General features: G+C 37.7%; 1 protein-coding gene across 10 annotated transcripts; it reads right to left on the bottom strand.

The window, feature by feature from the left end:
• Positions 1–1,056: 1,056 nt before the first annotated feature.
• Positions 1,057–16,536, bottom strand: MLF2 (myeloid leukemia factor 2). Of its 10 annotated transcripts, none has more exons than XM_026713305.2 (9): positions 16,176–16,536; positions 14,868–14,940; positions 14,301–14,427; positions 12,169–12,204; positions 4,694–4,747; positions 3,573–3,698; positions 3,125–3,284; positions 2,789–3,029; positions 1,057–1,631 (listed from the first exon to the last, which is right to left on the bottom strand). In XM_026713305.2, exons 2-8 carry the CDS (start codon positions 14,915–14,917, stop codon positions 2,851–2,853), a joined length of 732 nt encoding a protein of 243 aa, XP_026569090.1. In that variant the 5' UTR covers positions 14,918–14,940; positions 16,176–16,536; the 3' UTR covers positions 1,057–1,631; positions 2,789–2,850. The 10 variants fall into 10 exon arrangements, with proteins under 10 accessions (XP_026569090.1, XP_026569095.1, XP_026569091.1 ...); XM_026713310.2 differs by having other exon boundaries at positions 2,864–3,029; XM_026713306.2 differs by having other exon boundaries at positions 15,961–16,178.
• Positions 16,537–25,094: the final 8,558 nt, after the last annotated feature.

Here is a 25,094-nt window from a genome sequence, read left to right as displayed (position 1 = left end):
TTTCTGAGACAGGACTACAATCTGTTGCTTCGGATTCCGCAGCACTTAAAAACAGATTGCACAATCCATACTCCACTACAGCTCTTTCCAATGGTGGTGCCCTGTGAAAACCAAATTCATTTCTCTTACCTGTCTAACATTCCAAGTGCTTCTCCTTGTGCCTGCAGGGCTTATTTCCTTTCCAGATTTACGTATTTTCATCGATGAATCCTGATCACATTCTCCTTCAGCTTATTGGTATTATCCAGGATACCTATGTGTTAGTATGTCCTTACCTACCTGCATATGGAGGTCATAGTAAAAGACATTCTGAAATTAAGAAAGAGCCTTGACTTCACTCTGGAGATCCAAGCAAGACAGAACCAACAGACAACCAAATGGTTCTTAAGTATTCACCTATGTCTTAGATGGTGCTTTGAAACTTGAGCCAATTATCTGCAACAATTTAAAGCACATTGTATGAACAGCAAGTAGCCCCCATTTTTCTGTATAGAGAAGTGTAATAGTCCAATAAACTGCCCACTGGGAGGAAAAATCTGGTCCTCACTTGGGAAGAGCCTTTGATTAATTGCCTACTTAATATTGTCCCATCAATAAATGGTATTAATATTCACTTTATATTTAATAGCCAAAACTATTTCCCCATTTTATAAGCATGCTATGAGTGCATGTAATATTTATATTCAGTATTTTGAGTAATATCTTTAAAAAACTTTAGCCCACTGTCCAGCAATGTCTATGCAAAAACAATGTAGCTAAACTTTAAGGCTTTTATCCTGAGAGAATGGAAAAAAGCCCATGTTCATCCTAATCAACGTTGGAATAGTACGCCCACAGGGTTTAATGCTTATCTTTGGTCCATTAAGAATTCTCTAACTCTTTCACATACAATATGGGCCTTTTTAAAAATCAATCAATCACTTCAGCTGATATGCTGATTCAGCAAAGTAGGATACAAACTATGAAGTCAAAAGTTCCAGTGTCATATACATCCAATAACACTTCCTTTGTCTTTTGAGAACATAAGACACAATCATGGAAATAGAGACGATTTCATTTACTTTACAGGTTCCATTTCTTTATTCAACTCAATAAACATTTAGTTACAAGTTTCACAAAATCAAATTTTATAAGATTGGGAGCTGACAACCGGAGAATAGAGGCTGGAGCTGCTTGGTTTATCCACACTTTACTTGATCTCTTGCACTTCATACATACCCCAAGTTCCAGGGAAGGCAGGCCGATCAAGAGCAGAGGCAACTAAAGGTTGTTTTCCAACTACTTGACACTAATAGCAGATCAATCGTTACGTGGCTGCTGTTTGAGATGGGTAAGTAGAAATGAGGTATGGGGATGAACAAAAACTCCTGAAACTCCCCAAAGCATCCAAATAGAAAATTGGGGCGCTTGTGTAGGAGACAGAAAGGAGTTAGAGGAAAACAGTAATTTATATGTTACTCATTTATAGATAAAAGTCCCTCACATTCTCCTTGGCCAACTGTTCTATGCAAGAAATGTAACTATGCAATTAGTCAATTTAAATCTTAGGAGGGCAGGAAACTAGAATTCATCTTGCAGAAGATCCAAGTGTTGTTTTGTGGGGGCTTCACCATCAGAGTTTCACTGTCTACCTAAGTAAAAGGATGGGAAGAAATAAACAACCGAAGTTAGAAAGGACACAGAAAGCACAGTCAGTGAGCAACAAGAAACACACATGTCCTGGTTGGAATTCAACTATTGGATTTTATAAAAGAAATAAATGTATTGCACTTAGAAAACTGAGGTGAAGTTTTCTGTATACAGGAAGAAAACTAATAATTTACTTCTTCCCACTGATTTTCTTTGTGAAGCGTTTTTTTTTCTTTTTAAAAATGGAACAGGTAATATTTCAGACATAGCCTGAAGTACAATTCACAGACTTACCACCTTAATGAGAAATAGATGTTATTCTTTATTGAACATAGTTTTGAGTAATAGTTATAATTTTCTGCCACCAAAAAAAAATAACTATTTGTTTTTATCCAATTAAACCTGAGTAAAAAAATATTTGCACCGGAGATATCTAGCTCCTATTCAGAATATAAATTATTCTGATAATAATTTACAACTTTTTAAATACTCTATTATAAGAATCAAAATCATGGTACTTTAAGTACAGAATCTGTTCACAGAAAAGCCTCAGCAGTTAATCAAAATTAAAATTATAAGGCTATTTAAGAGGAAGAAGCCATTCACTTCAAGGCAGCATTTCTTAAAAGTGTGATCTGAGAAGCCCTGGGAATCCCCAAAACCTTGTCAAGGACCTGAAAATCAAAATTATTTGCTAAACATTAAAGCTATTTACAAACTTTTAAAGCAACTCTTCTCAGTATTTTTATTTGTTAAAAATAATTTTACTAATATCTGGGTTTAATACTATTTTTACATAATTCAATAACTATTCCTCAAATACATCCGTTTTAGTTTTTAATACGGTAAATGTCAATAAGTATAAGCTCATTCATGCTTTTTTGGAAGTCTACCAGATCTTAATATTTCCTCATGCTCTGCAAGCAGCAACTTTGTCTTCCAGTTTACCAAAACATGCAATGTTGCTGTACCAGTTTACCATTTTATTTGTGTGCCAGAAAGATTAAAAAGAAAGCAAACTCTGCTGGGCTGTAAAATAAACCACTGACTCAACTCATGTTGAAAAAGGTGGTTTGGCTCACAAGGTCCCATAACTCTCTTAACTCAGAAGCTTGAAGGCACGCACAGTGCAAGCGAGGAAACAACAATTAAGACTTACAAGAGCATGAATGTAGTTTTGGGGGTGACTGCACTGCACCCCCCCTTAAATCTGCTGTGGATTCACCAGTCGTACCGACGCGACTGTCTGCTTGGAGAATCCTCAGGTCCTTGAATAGCAAGACGACCCCCCTCAATTCTTCGGCCAGTATTTCCATCATGACGTCGATAATCCAGCCCCCTCTGTGTCCGGAAGCGGGAAGTCTCTCGCCTCCATTCATCATCAAATGCAGCTGCATCACCTGAAAATCAAAACAGGACAGGAAGCAACTGAGTGTGGTCATGCTGTGCAGTCTGCTCCAGGAAAAGAGAGCGACGGCAAGGAAGGAACACTCACTCTCATCCAGATTGATGTAGTCTTGCCTCTCCTCCTGGTCACCTGTGCGATGGTTGCGTGAGCGCTGCATAATGTGTGCACGCTCTCTGATGTGGTGCCCAATTGACATCTGCTCCAGTCCACTGTTGGAATCTCGCACCGTCCGCCGCGTCTCCCTGATCTGAGGGTAGCAAAACAAGTCATAATTAGAATAATATAATATTGCATCTTCTTGTACCCTTGAAATTCTTCAATTTTGCCTCAGCAGGCACCAACTTGTTTCAAATGATAAAATAGGGTATCCTTGGTTGTCACTGTTGTCACACAAAAGGGTTCGTCCCATACCTGAAAACAAGTCTTACCTCTTGTTCTCTCTTAAGTTCGTACTCATGCAAATGAATACCCAGTGAATTAACCAATCTTGGTGCTTCTTTAAACGTTTTGCCAAAGGAAACAGCCAATTTCTTACCCCACCAGGTGCAGAGCGTGTCTCTGAGGTCTCCTGATAGACTTTTGGGCCCTCGCCCAGATTTGAGTAGGATATGACGGTGGAAGAAGTAAATGTCTGGCAATTGGCACCACTTGTCATGTGCTCCTGAAGTACAATAAAAAATAAAATAAGAAAAATTGTACTGAGTCTTTCCATTGTATAAAATATGAATTAACCTTCTGAAGAGGAGCAGCATTAGGTCTCAGTAGCTCTCCTGAAGCACACTTCAAAAATTGTCAGACCAAACCTAATTTGGATGAAAGCTATTCAGTTCATATGATTTCATGTTAATTCATAATTTTCTTCTTCTGAAATACTACAAAGTACAATTTTGTAGCTGTTTTGGGAAAGGCTCTTATGCAGTTCTGATTCTGTACCAAAAACCTAATGCCTGCAAGCTTAGTTGTTCAGTTCCCTTCCTGATGATTTCTTGATAATTCTCAAGCAAGATTTGATTTTTCTCTCTGCCTCTGAAGTCTGGCTTTTTCAAGAAAGAATGGCGAAAATAATCAAATATGGAGATGGGGGAAAAAATATTATTTCTGCCCACATGAAGAGTACATAAATTAGAAAGGCTGTATACCGCCTGTACTAGAAGTGGTGAAAAGTTTTATTAATTTTAAATCTTCTATAAGTTCATTCAAATTATGCACTAAGAAAACTCCCTCATTTTAGCTGAGGTGTGCAGCTATTTTACAAGTCTTACTTTGAAATATTTATAGTATTGGATAATTTGACTAGGTTTCTTTCTTTGAACTCAGGTGAAATTTGCTTCATTTACTGGAAGTTTGCCTCTCCCTACTAGTTTGAAAAGAAGCTCAAATTCTGTGACAGTAACACCACAGTCATCACTGCTCTATTCTCTACATATCGTGGGACTCTGGAATGCTTCTAATTAAAACAAACAATAATTGAAGCTTGGTTGATCAAAAACTTTTGATTTTGCAATGTTATCATAATGTTGATAACACAATCATGTTATAATATATCCATGAAGCCAGAGTTTTTCCAGTTTCTCTGTCCATTTAAAGGGGTTTTTACACTGCGTAAATATCAACTAGAACGATACTGGAAAAGAAATGCAGACAAAATGAGCTCACCATGTTCCCAATCATGTCATTCATCATTCCAAACATGTCCATAAAGCCACCTGCCTGAAAAGAGAGAAAAAGAGCTTTGTGGAGAGTGACCAGACAGGGAAGTCACACAGTGAAATTAGGAGCTGTTGCAATTTCTAGCAATTGTTCATGAGTACATTCTATACCCTTAATGATATGAATGCTCCAAACTCAAGGGCACAGATTCTGAAAACACTTCCTACCTTACTAAACATATCTGTAGCAACATTTTTTTTTAATAATTCAAGGAGTCCACTATGCCCTGCATTGTTGTGGTCACTATAGCCAAACCACCAAGAAGATCAATGAGCTTAGAAAAAGATGGACCATGAAAGAAGTGGAGCAGAATGGCAGCAGCAAAGAAGAGCCCTTTTAGAGAGTGTAATTGGAAATGGCAACAGGATTAGAGAGAGACTACTGAAATTGATGGGAGTTCTACAAAAGCGGTTGTTGGGAATGCCGCCATTCAAGAGGTGTTATGGGTCAAGGTGGTGCCTGCAACACACAAACCTTGCAGGTGAGGACAGGAATGTAGCCTTACCATTTGATCTTCTGAATTTCAGGCAAAAGTCATAATAACCAGCTCTAGAAGGGATCATGGCAACTATTTTCCAAGAGACCTTGGCACTGATCATATATGCTACTCCATAGGTTACCAGATATGAATGACCTTTAAGTGAAGCTGGACCAGAAAATAATGTTTAGGTTGATGTTATGATTATCCTGTTTCCAACAGTAAGCTTGCACATCTTTCTAGAGGTCTGGCTTGTGCTGGAGTGTCTTGGACTTTAGTGCTAGGGAAATTTAATATCCAAGGTCTGGATGAGGGTCAGGATATACTTAGGTGATTTTAGGTCTGATGCATAGAGGTAACAGCTTAGATCTGTTTATTTACTTGGAGTAGACTATATGTGATTTGAAAATGGAGAACACTGTAAATGGTTTTTATCATAATCAGCTAACTTTTTGGTGAATATGTATCTAAATTTCTCTAGAACTCTGAATTATCATATTTTTCGGTGTATAAGATGCACTCCCCCCCCCCCCAAAAAAAACACCCCTGGGTGGAAATGTCTGTGCGTCTTATACAGTGAATGTTGCTGAAGCCCTGCCCACCCACCAGCTCACATCCTTCGGCCTCTGCCTCCCAGCAATTTGCCTCCTTGCAGGAGCCAACAGCCTGGCCAGCTTCAGCACAGCCTGATTTAGCACAAGCAGCTGACTGGCAGTTGGACCTGCCTCCTGGAAGACCACCGATCAGCTGTTCCAGTCTTCAGGGGTTGCCACACCTATCGCCGCCTCTGTGCACCCTATTTTCAGCCTCCACGCAGTGATGGGGGGTGGCGATCCCTGAAGACTGGAACAGCTGATCAGTGATATTCCAAGAGGCCGATCCAATTGTCAATCAGCTACCCATGCAAAATCAGGCTGTGCTGATGCTGACCAGGCTGGTTGGCTGTTTGCTGCAAGGAGGCAAATTGCTGGGAGGCAGAGACAGAGGCAGATTTTTTTCTTCTTGTTTTCCTCCAAAAAAACCTAGGTGCATTTTATAGTCTGAAAAATACGGCATCTTTTCCTCCCTATCTGCAATCTGCAAAGTACTACATGATAAATATGCATTTAGGAAAATATATATTACAATGTGGTTTTAGGACATACTAGACAACTTGTTGTGTCATCACTTCAGAGACATTTCCTTACCTAAACAGAAAAACAGAATAACCAAGAGTGGGCAAAAAGCAGAGGAAGGAGAAGTGAATTCCTGCCAGCTTTCCCATTGAATTTCCTTGTGGGAATCTGGCAGGGAACATAGGAAGTATCCCTTTCCCTTCCTTCCCTTCTCAGCAGGCAGGTAAGTGGCTGCTATTGGATGTGCGGGTGAGAAGATTGGCTGAGAAATTCACTGAATGTTGAAAATGAAGATCATGTGACTGCAGCAGCACAGCAGCAGCCAGCAACCTGAAGCAACCACCACTTCCCCAAATTTCATTGCATTGGGATTTATGAGTCCCAAATTTGGACACATTCTTATAAGTTAGCCCATCTAAGTTACCTTGGTTCAAAAATGGTTGCCCTATGACGCACCCGTTTTGCCTAGTTAAAGGTACTGACAAGTTTTAGTAATATTTTTATTTATCGGATTTACAATCTACCAAACTCTATCCTAATATCCTATCATAAAAGGTAATTGAGAAAAGCTTAATTCAAATTCAGTAAATTTATTGATAATTTTACTAGAAATTCCTATTATCTCTTTTAATTGTTTTGAAGACTTCCTCTTCTAATCAGAAAGCACAGCTTAGCATTTTGCATTTGGTGGAAGGAATACCCCCATAACTTCAGCTGAGAAAATAATTTAGAAACAAAGCATGTTTTCAGTGTGGTAAAGACGGAAAACAAACCAGTCATGTAAAAGCCAAATATAAAGAACCAATTTAATGAATTCCTCCCAATTACCTCTACAGATCCTTACACTTGGGTAGGATTGTTGGTCCACCTGTATGGTATGGTATTATATGTATATACCACAATAATGTGTGACAAGTCAAAAAGCAAATTCTCAGTCACCAAAGATGGAGATAACCAGAAAACATATACTTGTAGCAGTGTGCCAGGTTGATCAATATGAGTTAAAGAATTGTCTGCAGTACAGAGTATCAGGATGCTGCCTCTTCCAAGTCAAATGTGTCTGCCTTGGAATGCTTTACTGAAGCTAGTTGCATTTGCCCAAGTTTTTACCCTGTAGAGATCTATTAGCAGAATCCTCACTTCTAGATCTCCTGAGGCTGATTAAATAGGCTGTGATGTCAGTCAGGATTTGCTTGACTAGGTCAGAATAATACAGTCACTGATCCATCTGTATCATTTCATCTCTCAAAGAAGAGGAATAAGCTATCAGCCTTCTGCTCCCTAGAATGGACTTAAGGCAAATACTTTAAGGTTCTGTATATGTCTAATATTTTACTCCGTTTCGGGAAGAAATCTGGCAGCAGTATCTCCTATCCCCTGAGAAAGTTAGAATTTAATCTTTGGGATAAAATCCTGAATAAAATCTCAAAACTACCCTGGGTTGGTGAAGTGCATACAAGTCTCCTTTGAGAGACGGTCTATTCTCTCAGATCTCACAGGCGAAGATGATTTCCATTAGAAAAGTTTATTTCCGTGCAAGAATGCTCATGTGGTTCACTCTAATGTGTTAAAGGGGACAGGGATAATTAAGTCCCAGAACTAATATCAGTTCCCATAAAGGAAAATGGTGCCTAACTGGGGGAAATAGCAGACTAGTAGTCCCCCTGTGAAAATACTGAACTTGGGGATGTTGCAAAATGAAATTTTTATCTGTCCTATAATTTGAACCCCAGATGAGTGACCTGATTTTGAAAGGTACTGATTTCAAGGGTGTTATCCAGACCTATCTCTAGAAACCTATTACTCTTCATCTCTATCTTCTGCACCAGTGTTCAAAGACATGGCAAGTTTCTGATGGTATTTAGATAACCTGGATGCCAAGATGGTGTCACTGCAGAAGTCTGGCAAGCTGACACTCAGAAGATGTCCCTTTCAAGTTTCAGGCAGAGAAACGAAGTCATTCCAAGATCTAGGCTCAGTATGTCTGGCTGTACTGACAAATATCTGGGAAGCTTCCTACTTATCTCCATACTGTTCAGCATCAAGCTCTGCAGGGCAAGAAGGGGGAATTAAGATTATACATGCCCCGAATATCCTCATTTTGTGTATCAGCTTAGACAGGAGTGTTTAAATATTAGTCTCTTTGGCCATAGAGGCAGGAGGGCATCTGTTCCTTTTGCCCTGTAATTTGAAATCAGATGAATCTTCTTGCTTTCCTGTGGTCCACTGTTGCAAGGATCCATTTACCCATCCAAGACAGGCTCTTGGTTCCCCTGACCCACAATTGTACTCTATGCATCTTTTACATGCTCTATTGACAGGAGGCCAGAGATGTTTTCACCCAATTATGTGACGCTTCCACCTATAATCTCATTTCACTCTTGTTGATGTACAGATAGACCTTGCCTTACGACCGTTCATTTACCAATTGTTCGAAGTAACGATGGCACTAAAAAAATGACTTAAGAGTCCTTGCACTTACGATTGTCGCATCCCTGGGGTCATGTGATTGTGATCAAGGCACTCTGCAACCAATTCCAGCTGCAGTGTGTTGCAGTCATGTGATCACTACTTGTGATTTCCCCAATCTGCTTCCAACAAGCAAAGTCAATGGGAAAGGCTGACAGAAGGTTGCAAGTTGTGATCATGCGATATCTCATTTAATGACTGCATCGTTTCATGATGAATTTTCCTATGCTTATAAGAGGTCTTATAGTTTTGTCATAATATTTACTGGATGGGTCAACGCTGTTCTTTTTTGGCTCTGTCATGGAATGGAAAATACAGGAGAATCTTTTTACCCAAGGACTCAATCTATTGCTTCAATGTCCAGAAATTAGCCTATGACTTTAATATCCTGTGATGTTCTCTAAATTTTTGGAGATTTGTGACAGTCCTCAATTACAAAGGCAATTGGGACTGGAAGATTCATTGCTAAGTGACTCAGTCGTAAAGCACCATCGCATCATTTAGTGATGGTAATCCCAGCAGTCCTGGTTGCCACTGCTAATCAAATCCTATAGTCATTTGTTGAGAAAACTTGATGCCAGTTTCCCACAACCAAAGTCAGTAGGGAAGTTGGTTAGAAGTTGTTCAGTCCCAGGCTGGCAGGCAGGTAAGTGGCTACTGCTGGATGGGGGAATGTACACAGGGATGCATGAGTGGCTGCCAGAGAGAGGCTGGAGGAGAGTGCACTGGTGCGGGAGACTTACCCTTCCCTGCTACTGTAGCTTCCCTGTTGCTTTTCTGGGGAAGCTGGCAAGGAAGGCTGCACATGGCAATCACATGATCACAGGATGCTACAACCAATCGTGTGAACTGGTTGCCTAGAGGTCTGATTATGATCATGTAACCGTGAGGAAATTGGGATGGCAGGAATTTCGAGGACCAACCATAATCACTATTCATTCAGTGCCATCGTAAATTCAGTCACTGAATGAAAAGTCATAAATCAAAGATTACTTATCCCTTTTAAATTTTCTTATACCAAATTTGTCTCTGTAAGCCTGCTCCCAATATGCCAAAATCTTGGCAGCAAACCATTCACTAAGGACGTGGTACTATTAATTTCAGACTCATTTTTTCTGGGATTTTCCTTCTAAACCCCATCTCTTGCTATGATATTTCTCTTGATATCTCCAATGCGCATTTCCTAAATTAAAACAACTTGCATCGCTTGTAGAGTATTTTATATTTCCCTACTTTGCATCAAGGATAGAATTTTTTTTTCCCTCCATCAACCGATGGGTCAATAGGTTCTCCCCAAAAATTTTTGTACAAAAACGTTTTGGCTGCAAGGTTGATTCTTGACTGGTTGTCTACTGTCCAATATGCAGGTCACAGGCTCCAATATGCCAGTATTTCAGGAGAAGTGGCTGCAAACTCTAATCCACCCAAGATTGTATCTGCAATCAGTTTGAATGCTTTTGCAAACTTGCCTGATTGCTTCCCCGAAATTTTTGAATTATGTCCTTGAACAATTCTTACTAGCACTGTAAATTATCATTCCTCTGGTGGGTATAGAAGACGTAGCCTGTCACCAAAATGCCCAATGCTTTATTTATGCTTTAGCATTCCATCACCTCTACATTTTATATATCCATGAGCATTTCATCTCTTTCTTTGTACAGTAAGCTGTACAAAGAGACAAGACAAGACAGCTGTTTGTCAATCAAGGGCAATGCCTTGTCATTTCATGGCCTCCTGCAGAAGACAAATTCTCCTATGGGGTCTATGTGTGCTTAGCTTTGCCCATTCCCTTTTTTTTATAAGCTCTGTGAAAAGAACTGGAAGCAGGACTTTTAAGTCTGAACTTCAGGAAGATGAGAACCCTTGGCCACATGTTGTGTTCCTATAGCTTTATAGTTTGTGCTGGTGCTAATAACTACTATTTTCAATTAAATACTTTTGCTTAGTTCCTCATCAGTATTGAAAACAGATCAGCAAAAAATATTTTCTGGAAGCCATTCTTAACTTCCTTAAACTTCTCATTATGAAATCTGACTGCTTAACAAAGCCTCCCCTCTATTTTATGATTCTGAATGTGAATTCATCGTCCCCCCCACTTAATGCAATGAAAACCAAGAATGTAGGTGGCAGAATATTTTTTCATAACCCTCTCTCACATTCTGAATAAGTATCTTCATTTGACGCCTGCTAGGCTTCTTCTGAGTGATTGTGAATATGCTAAGAAGGTGCAGCAGGACAGAAGTAGTAGAAATTCTAAGGCCTTTGCATCTGGAAGCCTTCAGTTCTGCCATGATCTGGCAAAATAAAACTCATCCCTTCCACTCCCAGAGGGGCATGTTCCAACAGTGCTATGCCCATCTGCTTGAGGGACCACTGAAGATCTGATTTCTCTAGATCCTGTGCTCCTTTACTAAGCTGATGGAAACTTTTCCTGACCTATTCAGGCTCATTCCCATTTCATCTGACAAAATGTCCATGTTATTGTTCCTCAAAGTTCAGAGGAATATTCTTTGGCTCCCTGGCACCTCTTTTCCTAAAGGTGGATGGCTTGTCCAGCTTCCTTTGATGGCAGGTGAAAAGAGGCTGCTGGAATGGTGCCCACCTTAACCTTCAGTGACTCCTTTATTGCACTAGTTGCTGATGAAGAAAAAATGGCTGGCCTCTTTGACTTGTGCTTCTTGGATGAATAATAGCAGAAGAGGTGGGAAAGAATGAATTATGTTCCTTTCATGTGATGTCAGCCTAGATGATGGCTAATGCTTCCCTAGGTGACCATGGAACCTGATTGCATCTAGACCACACAACCAAGGTCTTCCTGTGGGCCCTCTTTCAATGCCTGCCAGCTTCATCATCATCTTTTCAAGCAGTATCTGGACAGAGAGCAAGATTCCAAAAATACTGCATCATTCTCCCTCCCTCCCTCCCTCCCTCCTTCCCTTTCTTTGGATGCACTATTCGTAGTAATAGTAGTAATAATGATGATGGTGTATGTAATAATGTTACACAAGAACAGCGATTCGCAGCCTAAAATGGAGGCAAAAGGAAAAGCTGTTCTTTTGAAGGCAAAGCTCAGGCAGGCAGGGAAAGCTGTTCCACCCACTAGATGCAAAAGTGAAACGCCCAGCTTTCTGTCTAGAAAGAGGTGAATTCAACTCTCAACTTTCCAGCCAGCATCATTTTTAATAACTGAGAGCTATATAAAAACCTATTTGAGAAATGTTGCTATCCTTATTATTTTCAGTTATATACAGTATTTAAACTATCACAAACTGAAGTAAACTGAAGTATTACGCAGAAAAGAAGATCACAAAAACCAGGCTAGAACAAGTAATTGTTGAAAGAAGAAAATTATGGCTTACCATTCCTAGCATCCCAAAGGGCGAAACAGTTCCAGGCTATAAAAACAAGAAAGGGACACGAAGTAATTAGACTTCACCTCTCTAGAGTAATCTTGTTTTATCTAGCATAGAGAAGGACCAAGGAACTCAGAACTTTAGATTTACACTCAATTTAAAGATTAAGGAAGTATATACTAGAACTTCATCTATTCTCAAATTGATTATTACCCAAATTTGTGTTAAAGAGCCAAAATCTATACAGTTTACTTCATGCTTGTCAGCGCTGATGAATTTATGTTGATATAGACAAAACTGAGAATACATAGAATATATTCTCAACTATAAAATATAAAATGCTGTCTTGGCCATGAAACTACAAGATAAGAAACAAACCTAAATAACCCTTTATTTGATTTCTAGGAAGATGGATGTGGATAAGTGTTATCTATTTTGAGGGAAATTTTAGCCAGAAGACTTTAAAATTCAACAAACACAAAAATAGAAATTGCCAAGCAAATCAAACAGTTGATTATGAAACAAGAATTCCTTAAAATCTGAATCACTATTTGTAATATCACATTCCTTGCAGAAGCCTGGAGGTTATTTAAAATCATGTAAGAGAAATTAGAAAGGTCATAAATACAAACAAAAAAGATGACAATACTTGACAAGAAAGATGACTTCATTTAACAAATCTTGCCCAGATGAAGTTAAAACCTCCAATCTAGCAAAGTTGTGTTAACTTAAATACAATGAAAGTCATGGGATGAATAACTTGACAGATAAAGAGGCAAATAAAGTAAAATAATAGAAATCCAAGATTAAGATTATAGAAACATTAATAAATGAAATCTTGTATTTTATCTGCAAAGACATTGGCTTTTTCTTATTCATTTTTCTCCTTTAACTGTTTTTTCGATTTCTATTTATTTTTACTGTTATCTTTTATTTGGTTTTGTTTTTATCCAAAACGTTTATTCTATTATTTTGATTGTTAGTGTGACTGAATTTTAATCTGACTTTCAATGTTTTATTTTTTGTCTTCCATAAACTGAGAAATTATCACCTGATTGTGGCAGGGTAGAAATTTGATTTAAAAAACTAAAATAAATAAGCCTTGTTTCAGCCCCTTGTTAAACTATATTGAGAATGTCTATAAACATAGGCATAATCATATAAACCACCTGCAATCGCTGGGAGTGGTATAGTTTTAATAAATAACTGAGAAAAATCGTAAAATCCCCAGTTATAGATTCTCCAAAGAGTAATTGAATAAAAGACAGAAGCTCTTCTGCTTTGCACTTGGATAAAGAAACAGAAAGTATAGATCTAATGAGAGGGGGGAGAGAAAAGGTGAAAGGTTCCCACATTGTAAGCATTCTGTTCTGTGATTTATATTGTTTAATTTCTTCATCAGTTATCTTTGATAACATGAATTTTAGATAAACCAATCCTGAGGATAATTTCATTCTATGAATTACTCAGATTGATCTTCCTAAATTAGAATGGGTAGGAGTAGCATATATAAGCAAGAGTACCATATATAACCAAACACAATGTATTACAAAATAGACCAAGTAGATAACAATGAACCTTCCATCTTTCAGTGGGCAGCCAATGAAACAGCAACTCATTGGTTTTGCTCAAGGAAGAGGTAGCCATGTGTTTTGCTAAGGAATGGCTGGGCCTTTGCCCTCAAGTTAAAAAGTAGCAATTTGTGGGGAAACCTTGGTGAGTCACTGGTATTTTAATTAGTCATCTCCATGGGACTTCATATTTGCACAATCCTGTTCCCAGATACACTGAAATATTTACAAAATTACAGGCTCTAAATTAAAATTGTGTTGCTCAAATTTAACTAGGGCTATTTTCAATTGTACCTTTTCTATTTTATTTTAGTGTAATTATGTGCTTATTTTAATAATTTATATGTCTGGAATCTCACCAAATGACAAAGTAGAATATAAATTAAAAAATAATTGCATCACCCTGTTTTGATGTTGGGAAGTGGGACATCCTTCTTTTTCTGGTTATAGATATATAACCAAGACAGAATCCAGATTTTTCTCATCAAGCCAAAGCACTATGTTAAAAATTAAGTTTGATTAGAAACATAAACAGATTTAGTCACAACCCACTGACTTTTGAATTACCTGCATTCTTCGACTAACTTGGCGTGTTCCAGGTACTGTCCCATTGCCAATGCTGAGGAAAGGGCTATATCCAAATCCACCTGAAAGCACACGATTCACATGCTGCTGATGGATGGCAAGAGGATCCCTATGGGAAAGGAAGTTTCATAAGGGAGTTAAGCTGCTAAATCATCCATATCATTCCCCCAGTCCGGTTTCCTTCCCCTAGAGCAGTGGTTCACAAGCTTTTACTTCATATGTCATCAGGCAAAAGCTTCTGAAGAAAATCACCAATGACTTAAGAAATCATACAAATAAAAAGACCATTCTAGGTAGTGTCTGAAAAACCATAATTCTTAATTTTTTAAAATGAAAATAAAACACCTTTCAAGACTTCTGGAATCTCAAGATATTTCAGACAAAGTATCAAAATCTTGTGACATTAGACATTTCCTGAATTTTGGAACATTTTTTAAACTTGTTTTTGTGATTCTAACAGTGATATTTGCAAAATCCTTGTGGATAACTGTTAGGAAAATTATTCTAGTCCTTTTCTCCTATATGGAAAGGCTAGGATGCTTGACTCACATCATAAACATTGGATCCTCTGGCTCTCCATCTCTCATGAACCGGAACATAATTCCCTCAAATGCAGGATGGGCTGTGCAAAAGGGAAACAGGAAACAAATATGAATTTTGTTAACTTCCCAAATCTCTCCTTTCAAGCAGTCTTACTCTACTTATTCTTATCCAGACTAAATCACATCTTTTACATGCAATAGCAACACATTAGATAGTGATAAATACTAGTCCCTAAACAATATTAAACACTTCATAAATAAACTCCAATAACTACAACACCTGGAACCCAGCTGCTGATTGCTTTCCTTGTAGAGAAACTAAAAAAATAGACTTCAAAAACAGCTGAAACTGTTTTTGAGAACTACTCAAGTTGTGTCATCTAATACAAATTTATGTTCATGCTAAACCACCCAGTCCTCTCTCCCACATTCATGCAAATGTTAAGGCCATCAAATGTGAAGGAGAAAATCCTTGCACCTTTAATAACTGTGACAATGATGTAGATTCTTTTTCTCAATGCTGCACAACAAGCTATTTCCAAAAATCTCTTACTCAGCTGCTAAAAATGATAAAAGTTTTGTTCTCCTCTTAATATGACTGCTTTAATATGGTGTTTACAGAAGTAATCATTCAATGTATGTAACAGAATCTTTTTAACCAAAGACACAAAAGCAATCTATCGGGAATTCTGCAGGATTTTATAATCAGAGTGACAACACACACATCGAGCAATGCATCATTCTACTCTCTTTTTCCAGGAACATTTTTGCTCAAAGGCGTCCTTAAATCCTAATCTCCCACATGTATTCAAATCATCTGGCTCTTTTCTCAGTACAGAGGATGCTCCGCGTTCCTCAACATTCCTCTCCCCAAATTAGAAAGCTCCTCTCCATGCGTCCCATCACTCCTAAAGTTGACACTAGCTCACCTAACACCACATTTAGCAAATACGATTATTAAGACATGCCATTAATATTAGAGATTACTGGTGACAATAACAAGGTTTTTTTTTAAAAAAACAAACGCAGCTGGTAGAACACAATAATCTCAACAACCATTTATTACAAAGTACCGCATCAAGAACACTAGCTTGCCCTACATCCTTTATAGGCCGGCCTGCGGCATCTTCCGACTTCCTTCTCTCTCCAAACCTTCCTTGCCAAATTCCGGTGTAAGCGCCCGCCTCCAGGAAGAATGACCCGGGAGCAGGGATGAGAAACCCGGGCCTTTGTGAGCGCGTCCCCAGCTTCTCCTAGACTTAAGCCAACCTCCCCCTCCAAAACCCACACAACATTCTGAAGCGAAACTACTCACCTCTCTGGCCAAATCCTTCCTTACTGCCGCCTCCTGTCCCTTGTTCTCTCGGAATTTGTTCCAGCCACGAGCCCTAAAGGAGAAGATTAATGCTGCATCCCTTCCTGCCCCCTTCCCCACCCCACAGTGTGTTCTTTGTTGTAACTATGCTGCGTGCGGGAGGGTGGGGGTGGAGAAGAGAGGAGATGGTCCCTTGGCCAGGTCTAGGCTGCCACAACGCAGCAGCCTCTCACGGCAACAGGAAAAGCAGGTCAGGTTGTTCCACTCTGTCTCCCTTTCCTTTACAAAAATATAAATACTGTTGCAAATCCCGTTTGCAGTAAAAGGATATTTTTCGTTTTCAAAGAAACCCACAAGGCCTAAACAGGATGTGAGGTCAGAAACACCACCCTCATTTATAAGCTCCGCCTTCCATAAATAGAGTTACTAGCCAAACTGCTTGTTGAAAAGTAACGCAGTAATAATTTTTACCATGTCGAGTGGCGACATCTCTCTCTATATGTATATATTAAACTAAACTATGTGAATCTGGAGGAGGCCAATATTCACCCCTGAATTTTTGCTTGATATGCCACTCTTGGAAAGCTACCTTACTAAACCTGGGCTTGTAGTTTTACCTTTTTCTACTCTTTTGCACTGAAAAATAGAGTCCTTACCGAGTGACTGCCTTGTTTAGTGGCCATTTTCAGTTAGAAAACAATAATGAAAAACTTAAATGACCCTTGCATTTATAACCTTTGCAAACCTGTAAAGAAAAGGAAAGTTAAAATAACAAGCAACAAGAACTATCTTCTTTAGAGGGAAGCACAGGCCCAAGATGGATTTCTTCAAGGTATACCTAGAAATTCTGTCTCCCTCGGGAAATGCCTGCCTGCTGTTTGCTGATGCTGTCTTACTGGCTCCAGAGCAGCTCATTCACTTCCAGGGGGAAAGGCAAAAGAGGAAGCATCCATAGGAAAAGAAAGATTCCACTGCTAGAAGCCTCAATTTATGTGGGTTAGGCGAACATTGAGTAGAGCCAGCCCTGTGTAGTAGTTATGGCTTAGATTGGATGCAGCTGTGGAAAGTTACTGAATGACTTTCAGCCAGGCACTCTCTTTCAGACCAACCTTCCTTGATTCATTTTTTAGGGAAAAATGGAAATGTAATCTGTTACCTTGAGCTCTTGTAGGAAAGGTTTGACAGATAGTTTATAAATGAAAAAAAAAAGGTAGTCTGTAGGTCAAAGGCTTCACATTCCAGGAATATGAGCAGTAGCAAGAGTCGAGGTCATTTTGTTAGAACTAACATATCTCAAGTCTTCAGCCACAATTGTTAACACAAAATTTTGCCAAGGAAATACGTGTATGTGTTAAAAGTGTTACAAATTCCTTGGATATAGTTTTAAATTTTACTGTAAAAATGTGTATGCTACTGTTCAGTACCACAGGAATTAAACCCTACTTAAAAATATTAAGTCCTGACAATGCTGTTAGCTATTTTGGGCTACACAATAGTAATTCTGCTAAAATGTCCAGATTGTGTGGGGAAGCAATGGTTATTCTTGGAGGATAGGCCTGAAAACAGAAAAGAAAAAAAGGAGAAAGATTGATGTTCAAAATAAACTCAAAAGTCTATTCTCAAGAATAGTACATACCAATATACATACATATGTACATATATACATATGCATATGCACACATGCACATATACATACATACATACATACATACATACATACAATATTGTAGGTCACTTCATACATTGCTATGGCTAGCAGTAGACCCAACATGTCAACAATCATTTAACTTCATTATTTAATTACCCTATACTACACAAAATGTAGTTCTCTCACAAAACGTCTAGACAACTTCTATCACTTTAGATTTAGAACATAAAACAACATTGGCAATGTTGTGTTTTATGTTCAAACACAATGATAGAAATTGTGTGATACATAATTCCCTTCCATTTGAAAGCTGAAAATTGGGACTAGCCTAATAGATATCCTGAGACAGCAGACTGGGGGGTTTCCACCCCTTTAGGCTGACCATATTGCAAGACAGAATAAAAGAACATAAGATTTGTTCCAAGGAAATGGTTGCCAGCAGTCCAGCTTCACCTTCATTCTCACAAATGGGCAGAGAATGCCCTGTTCCTGATTATGGTAGGATAGTTGCCAGTACTCACTGAAGCTGCAAAACACCTATATGAACAGCAGAGGTCTCTGCATGCTTATGAAATGGTAGCAGCACATACAGTACTGTGATCAGAGAATATAAGGGGATGCCTAACTTTTCAGCCAGTTAGCTGACAGCTCTCTCCTGCTTTGGGAGGGAAGAGGTTTCTGAATGTTCAAAAACTGCTAGAAAGTAGGAGATATGGATTTTTAAATAAGATGTATCTTTTAGTTAATGTAAAGTTCATAAACCTAATTGTAACATCAGTTATCTCAAACAGCCAAGAGTATTTATTATTCATTTATTAATATGTTTATAGCCTTCATTTCAGTTAATACTTGTTTCTTGTATACAGTTCAGAACTTTGACATATTCTTATCTTGCCACAAAAGGGACCATCTTGAGATTCTAGATGGATGACGGAGTAATCTGACTTGGTAGGGAGGACTGGAAAATGTGAAGAAGATATTTTGCCTATGCTACATATTTTGGGGTGACCTGCATGGTTTTGCCTAGATTTTATTTTTATTTCAAGCATAGATACATAGGGTAGCTGAATGTTTTGTCTGTGATGGAATTATGTTTTTTCTCCTCTCCCCATTTTATTATGAAAGTTACTTTTCTGCAGTGGTGCTATTCTACCAGTTTGGCCCAGTTCTGGTGTACCGGTAGTGCTGAGGATCACCTGAAACCGAACTGGTTCTCTCTGATGAGCCCACCTGCCTGGCCTCCCATGCTGACCTTTATTCCCTGCTTTTGAAGCGCAGCTGCTTTGCGTGGTGGCATAGCAGATTGCCATGCATCAGCTGTTGAAGCTACAGAGATTGCAGGAGGTGAGTAGGAAAGCCTCTGCGCATGCGCAACTTCTGTGTTTGGCACACACATGCAAAGTGTGTGCACACACACAAAGCGCGCCCACCAAACCACACCCACCAAACCGATGGTAAACCACTTTGAAACCCACCACTGCCTTTCTTTCAATCGCAATAATGTATATTTTGGAAAATATGTTTAATGGCTAGCTTTATTCACTGCTAATCATTTTGGAAATGGGCAGGATTATGGCAGCTATTTTGTAATAGTTTCTATAACTTGCTCTCACAATCCCAAATGTACTTATTAGAATATAAAAAAGAGATGATAGTGATAGACCTCAAGCCAATATACATATACATATATATACATACATACATATACATACATACAAAAAATGATGCATTGAAATTATTATATTTTTCTCAGTTTTAAATAACAGTAAAACAGTAATACTTATTACTGTTATTTAAAATAAAGTGAAGTGATTCCCTATCAACTATTAAACACTAAGCTGAATTTGTTTCTATAGCTGCTTTGTAAGTAAATATATTATGAAACTGCTTCTCAAAAGTTCAGTGTAGCATATCTAATAACAAAAGTTACTTAGGGCTTCAGCTAATTAAAACATTGTGCTCAATCAATTATGTGAATTTTAATTAATTAAAGCAACATATTTGCACAAAGCAATGAAATTTCACCTCTGGAAAGCCCATTTTGGAGGCTTTCTGTCTGCCTGGATATACTGAAAGAAATTCTCCACACCCATCTTCTTTGTCATAAGTAAACCATAACAGAATGTTTATTAAGACAATTCAGATGTCTGATGAAATAGGAGCATTACTTGTTTGAAAGCCAAAAGAAAGATTTTTTTTTTCAAGGAAGTGTTTATAATTTGGGGGCCTTTGCTGAAAAGACCCTGGGAGATGCCTCAATCAATAAACTCAATGAAGTTCATTGCTTCCACTGATGAACAGAATGTGAGTATATGGGAAAGGTGATTCAGAGGATTTAAAAGATGAATACACAATTGAAGCCAGATATTTTTCTTTTGGGATTGATAGATAGAAAAAGAATAATGGAACTTTGATTTTATACATGATAATTGCAACAAGAGTATTATTGTATGCACAAAGGTGTAAAGATTTAGCATTACACACAATGGAGGAATGGTTGGTGAAGTTGTTGGAAATTGCGAGATCACTAAATTGACCTCTTTGATGAAAGAAAACACAATATGCGTATTGCTGGAACCCCCCTATATAGACTTTTTTGTGTAAAACAGAAAAAACCTTGTGAGTTATGGTTTTGATTAGATATAATAGATTATAGAAATAAGAGATGAGGTAAATTTATAATGGTGCTTATAACTGCTGCAAAGAAGATTGGAAGCCACTTTGCATTTTCTTGCCTTGCCTTTCTTTTCTATTCTTTTTCTTTTTTCCCTTTCTTGCACTTTTAGCCTTCTCGTTGATTTCTTTTTTGTTTCTTTTACTTATTCTACATTGGTTATATTAATTTTTAATCTTCATTTTTAATGTTTCAAATAAAATTATATAATAAAAAGTAGGTGTGAAAAGTGGGATGAGGAAAAAAAGGTAGAACAGAATTCCTTAATAATGTGGTTCTAAGCTTTAAGGTTTTAAAGATTTTATACCTTATAAACAATACTTTGTCTGAAAATGAAATAGAAGCCATTATGTTAAAATCAATATATTGTTGCTTTATCAGAAGGAAACTGTTATCCAAACTATCTTGGAAAGAATACTGTATAGTATTAAGATATCTCATATTCCTTCCTTCCTTCCTTCCTTTTCATAGCCGCCCATCTCAGCCAAATGACTCTGGTAGCTTACAACTCTAAAACAGTTAAAATCATGTCTGTACAATTTAATTATATAACTTAATTTCTAAACAATACTTTCAAGAAATCCCCAGAAATAACTGGGAATGTATATTGGCTCATGAAGCAATAAATCTAGTCCATCTAAAAGGTAGTCCTCAACTTACCATCACAATTGAGCCCAAAATTTATGTTGTTAACTGAGAAATTTGTTAAGTGAATTTTGCCCCATTTTATGACTTTTTTTTGACAAATTTGTTAAGTGAATCAGTGCAGTTGTTAAATTAGTAACAAGGTTAAGTGAATCTGGTTTCCTGTTGACTTTACTTGTCAGAAAATCATAAAAGGTTATGACTGGTACACAGCACCTGTCATAAATGTGAGTCAGTTGTCAAGCATCCAAATCTAAATCATGTGACCACAGGGATGCTACAATGGTCATAAGTGTGAAAAATGGTCATAAGACACTTTTTTCGGTGCTGTTGTAACTTCAAACGGTCACTAAATCAATTGTTGTATGTCGAGAATTATCTGTATATTTAATATTTTCCTTTTTACATTATATGGCAGGATGAGACAGCCTCAATTTTAACATTAGTTCTGTTTAAGTAGATTTTAAAAAATATATATCCTAGCTGAACAATATACATTAGTATATTTAGTGTATTATGCATTATTTATTAGCTCCAGTAGTATATGTATACTGCATAATCCATCTTTACTCAGGAGTAAATTCCATTAAATTTAAGGAAGTTTACACTCCCCAAATAGAATGGCATGCACCTAAATTATCAGAGATTCTTACTTCTGGGATGGAATTTAAAGTGACAAAGTAAAAAGAAAAGTAATAAGAACAAAAGGAGCTTATTGATCTTTAGAGTGGCCAGATATAAGTGTATACATTTCTTCTGTAGTCTCATAAAAATCAGAATTTTAGAAGGTATAATTTGTATGATATAGTTATTAGAAGTTTCCTATTCTCTTTTACATATGACTATCTCATTTGGAATGAGATGAGGTAAGATGAGAAGGTTGACTACATTATCCCTTTAAGCTATGAATCCAGACTGTTCTTTCATAAATACTAGCTCTCAAACACCCAGACCTTAGATAACAGAAATGTAGAATACAGCTCCCTGGTATATTTAGAAAGCTCACTGAATTGCTAACTTCATGTAGCTTTCTTTTTCTTTTTAGAAACTAATATTATGACTATTTTTCAGATGTAGAATTTAATTTGTCTATTTTATGTTTCTCAATATTTTGGCTAATATTTGGGTGAGAAGCTGGGTGCAGAAATAATTTAATAGGAAGATATTTTAAACTCTCATATGTTTGTAGTGCTCTTGTTTAAAAACATACTGTATGACCATATTGGTTATGGCTATTTAATCCAAAATAATCTCTTAACATTTCTACAGAATGTATTATTATTTTTCCAGATGACAGTCATAATTTTAGTATTCCATACATATATAAAAAGTGCTACTATTGTTGGATTTCATGTGAAAGAGATACATTGTGCTGTCTGTATCTTTTACCTGCCTTTGCAATCAATCCATACAGGTTTTCCCCCTAATTGACAACTCCATGGAGTAGGCAGGCGTGAGTGTTAGATGAAACTTTGTATTTTAACAGTTTGTTATTCTGTCTGAACTTTCATAAATTTCTGTTACTACAAAAATTTTCAATGCAATATATTTTCTGATATTAGATGCCTTTTTTCTGTCCAATTTCATGATTGCCTCTAATTGGAGCTTGACATGATTGATTGGGATAATGCCAATCTAAATCTACTGGATTTCGTTCAAAAATATTTTAGAAGTAACTACTATAGTAGAACATTTAATATATGGTTGCCAGATTATTTGAAACAAATTGGAAGAATTCAGTACTATTGGTATACTGCTATTTTAAAAGAAGAAAAGGAGAGTTTCTTTCCTGTCAGGTCAGCCCTCTGTCTTTGTTAAGTTTTGGAGCTCTTCAACAAGACCTACACTCTTCCCAAACTTCCCTGTTTCACTAACCCTGCTAATACCCTTCCAAGAGTGTCAGCAGGATTGAGTCTATCTATTCTTTATCTTGCCTCCCCATCCTCAGCAGATGAAATACAAGACATAGTAAAACTGATCAACATAAGACCTGGACTGGATCAGGCAAAAATACCAGCATACAGTGTCACAAGGTTCTGCCTAAAGCCATTAAGAAATCTTATAAACCCTTCCAGGAGTACAATAGCCTACGCTTACCCACCACTTAGCAGTTGGTTATTTAAGTATGTTGCTTTTTATTCAAAAGATAGTCAACAACCATCAAGACACACAACCATTCAGAGTCCAATCATAATAAATTCTCCAATTGGAGATCATATTAGGCAAAAAGTGGCTAGGCCACTTCCCTCAGTGCAAATCTTAACGATTTGGGGAAAGAAATAACCAAACCAAGTTGATAGAAGCTGTCAAGTGCAGGGCTATCAAACTTGCAGCCCACAGGCCGGATGCGTCACGTGCTGGCCACACCCACACCCAGTTTAGTGAAGGGGGAAAAGTCATGATACGTCACATGACGATGTGGGTTTGGCACCCGGTCTAGTGCATTCCATCTTCAGGAATGACATCAAGCAGGACCTGGCTGAGCTGCTTTCCCTTTGAACATCTGCCATTCAAAGTTATAAGCCTGGTGAAGGAGATTTCTGTATGGAAAAGATCCTAAGGAAAAATGTTTCTCTTGGCCCTTCTCCATGAAAAAAATGATTGTTCAGGATTAAATAATATCACAGATTAATATAAAAGAAGGTCCTCTGATGGAATTTGCCTGACAGGTCAATGGGAGGCCAACTTTGATCAAATTCAGTTCTTCAATCTTGACATAAAGCCATAAATGGTTTGGATAAGAGTTGGGCTTCATATAAAGCAGACTAGGGATAAAAGCTTGGTGAAAGCACTTCTTAATTACCATGACGTAGTCACAGTTTGGATTCAGAAGACGTATTTTTTGACTGCCAAGAGTCACTTGAACATGTTGGGGTAGAAGACCTCAAAGATCCCTTCCAACTCTGTTATATTGTTACATGTTTGAGATGTGTGGCTATAGAAATGCAATAAATAAAGTACATCGTAACATGGTTCAGCTACTCTGTGAATTAGGCCTGTTATGTTGGCTTAATTTTTGTGTGAGCCCAGTCCACTGAAACATTAAATAAACCGTGCTTAATAAACCACAGGTTAATGTGTGAACTCAGATTTTCAGCACAGAGTGTTGCAATTAGTAACATCAAGGCTTTTGTACTAACCCCAGGAATTTAAATCTTAGTTTTCCAAAAAGCTTTAGTCATTTTCTTGAGTTTTATTAAATTATACCTCATTCTCTGGTTTGTTTTTGTTGGACTTCGGGGGTTTTGTTTGCTTTATTCCCCTCCCTTTTTGGGGGGTTGTTTTGTTTATTACTGAAAGTTTAGGGTTTATTTTTATTTTAATAATAAACCTATTTTAAGTAGCACTAGTTTTCATGCATTTTTCACGTCAGTATTGTAGGAAATTAGACTGTGCACTTGGGAGTGCTGTAATAGCCCTCAAAGGTCTCATAGTTGCTCACATGCTCAAACCATTACTTATAAATCACAGTGACCAGCTTCATACATATTAATCTATACCATGGCTTATTGCATTTTTTGGCTCTATGTTGTGTGACCATAAGCATGATAGCTTATAAACTAAGAATTATACGAAGGAGGCAACTTGCTACAGAAATAGCTTGGATGGCTATAGGTTACCTACTTCTTGTAATTCAATTTACAAACCACAGAAACTGGATTCACATACATTAAGTTGTATTGTGGCTTGTTTGTTCAGGCTTTACATGATGTGTAAACCCACTCCCTGGTATCTAAAGCCGTGGACTGTAGTAAGGGTGGGCAAACTGTGGCCCTCAAGGCCATTTGTGACTGATTGCCCAGCCTTTTGGTAAAATTTTGAGGCGATCAATGCAAATTGCTCAAGGAAGTGCTACAGTATCTTAAATCTTCAGATTTACATGGAGTTACATAGAGATAACATTTACAAACAATCCCAGAACCTCTTTGTATAGGGCCACAAACTCTTGCTA

Source organism: Pseudonaja textilis, chromosome 2 (assembly GCF_049901715.1).
Source record: "Pseudonaja textilis isolate UNSWEBS1 chromosome 2, rPseTex1.2, whole genome shotgun sequence".
NCBI classification, from domain to species: Eukaryota; Metazoa; Chordata; class Lepidosauria; order Squamata; family Elapidae; genus Pseudonaja; species Pseudonaja textilis.
The sequence above is the reverse complement of the archived record's forward strand: the minus strand, read 5'-3'. Positions and strand labels throughout refer to the sequence as shown.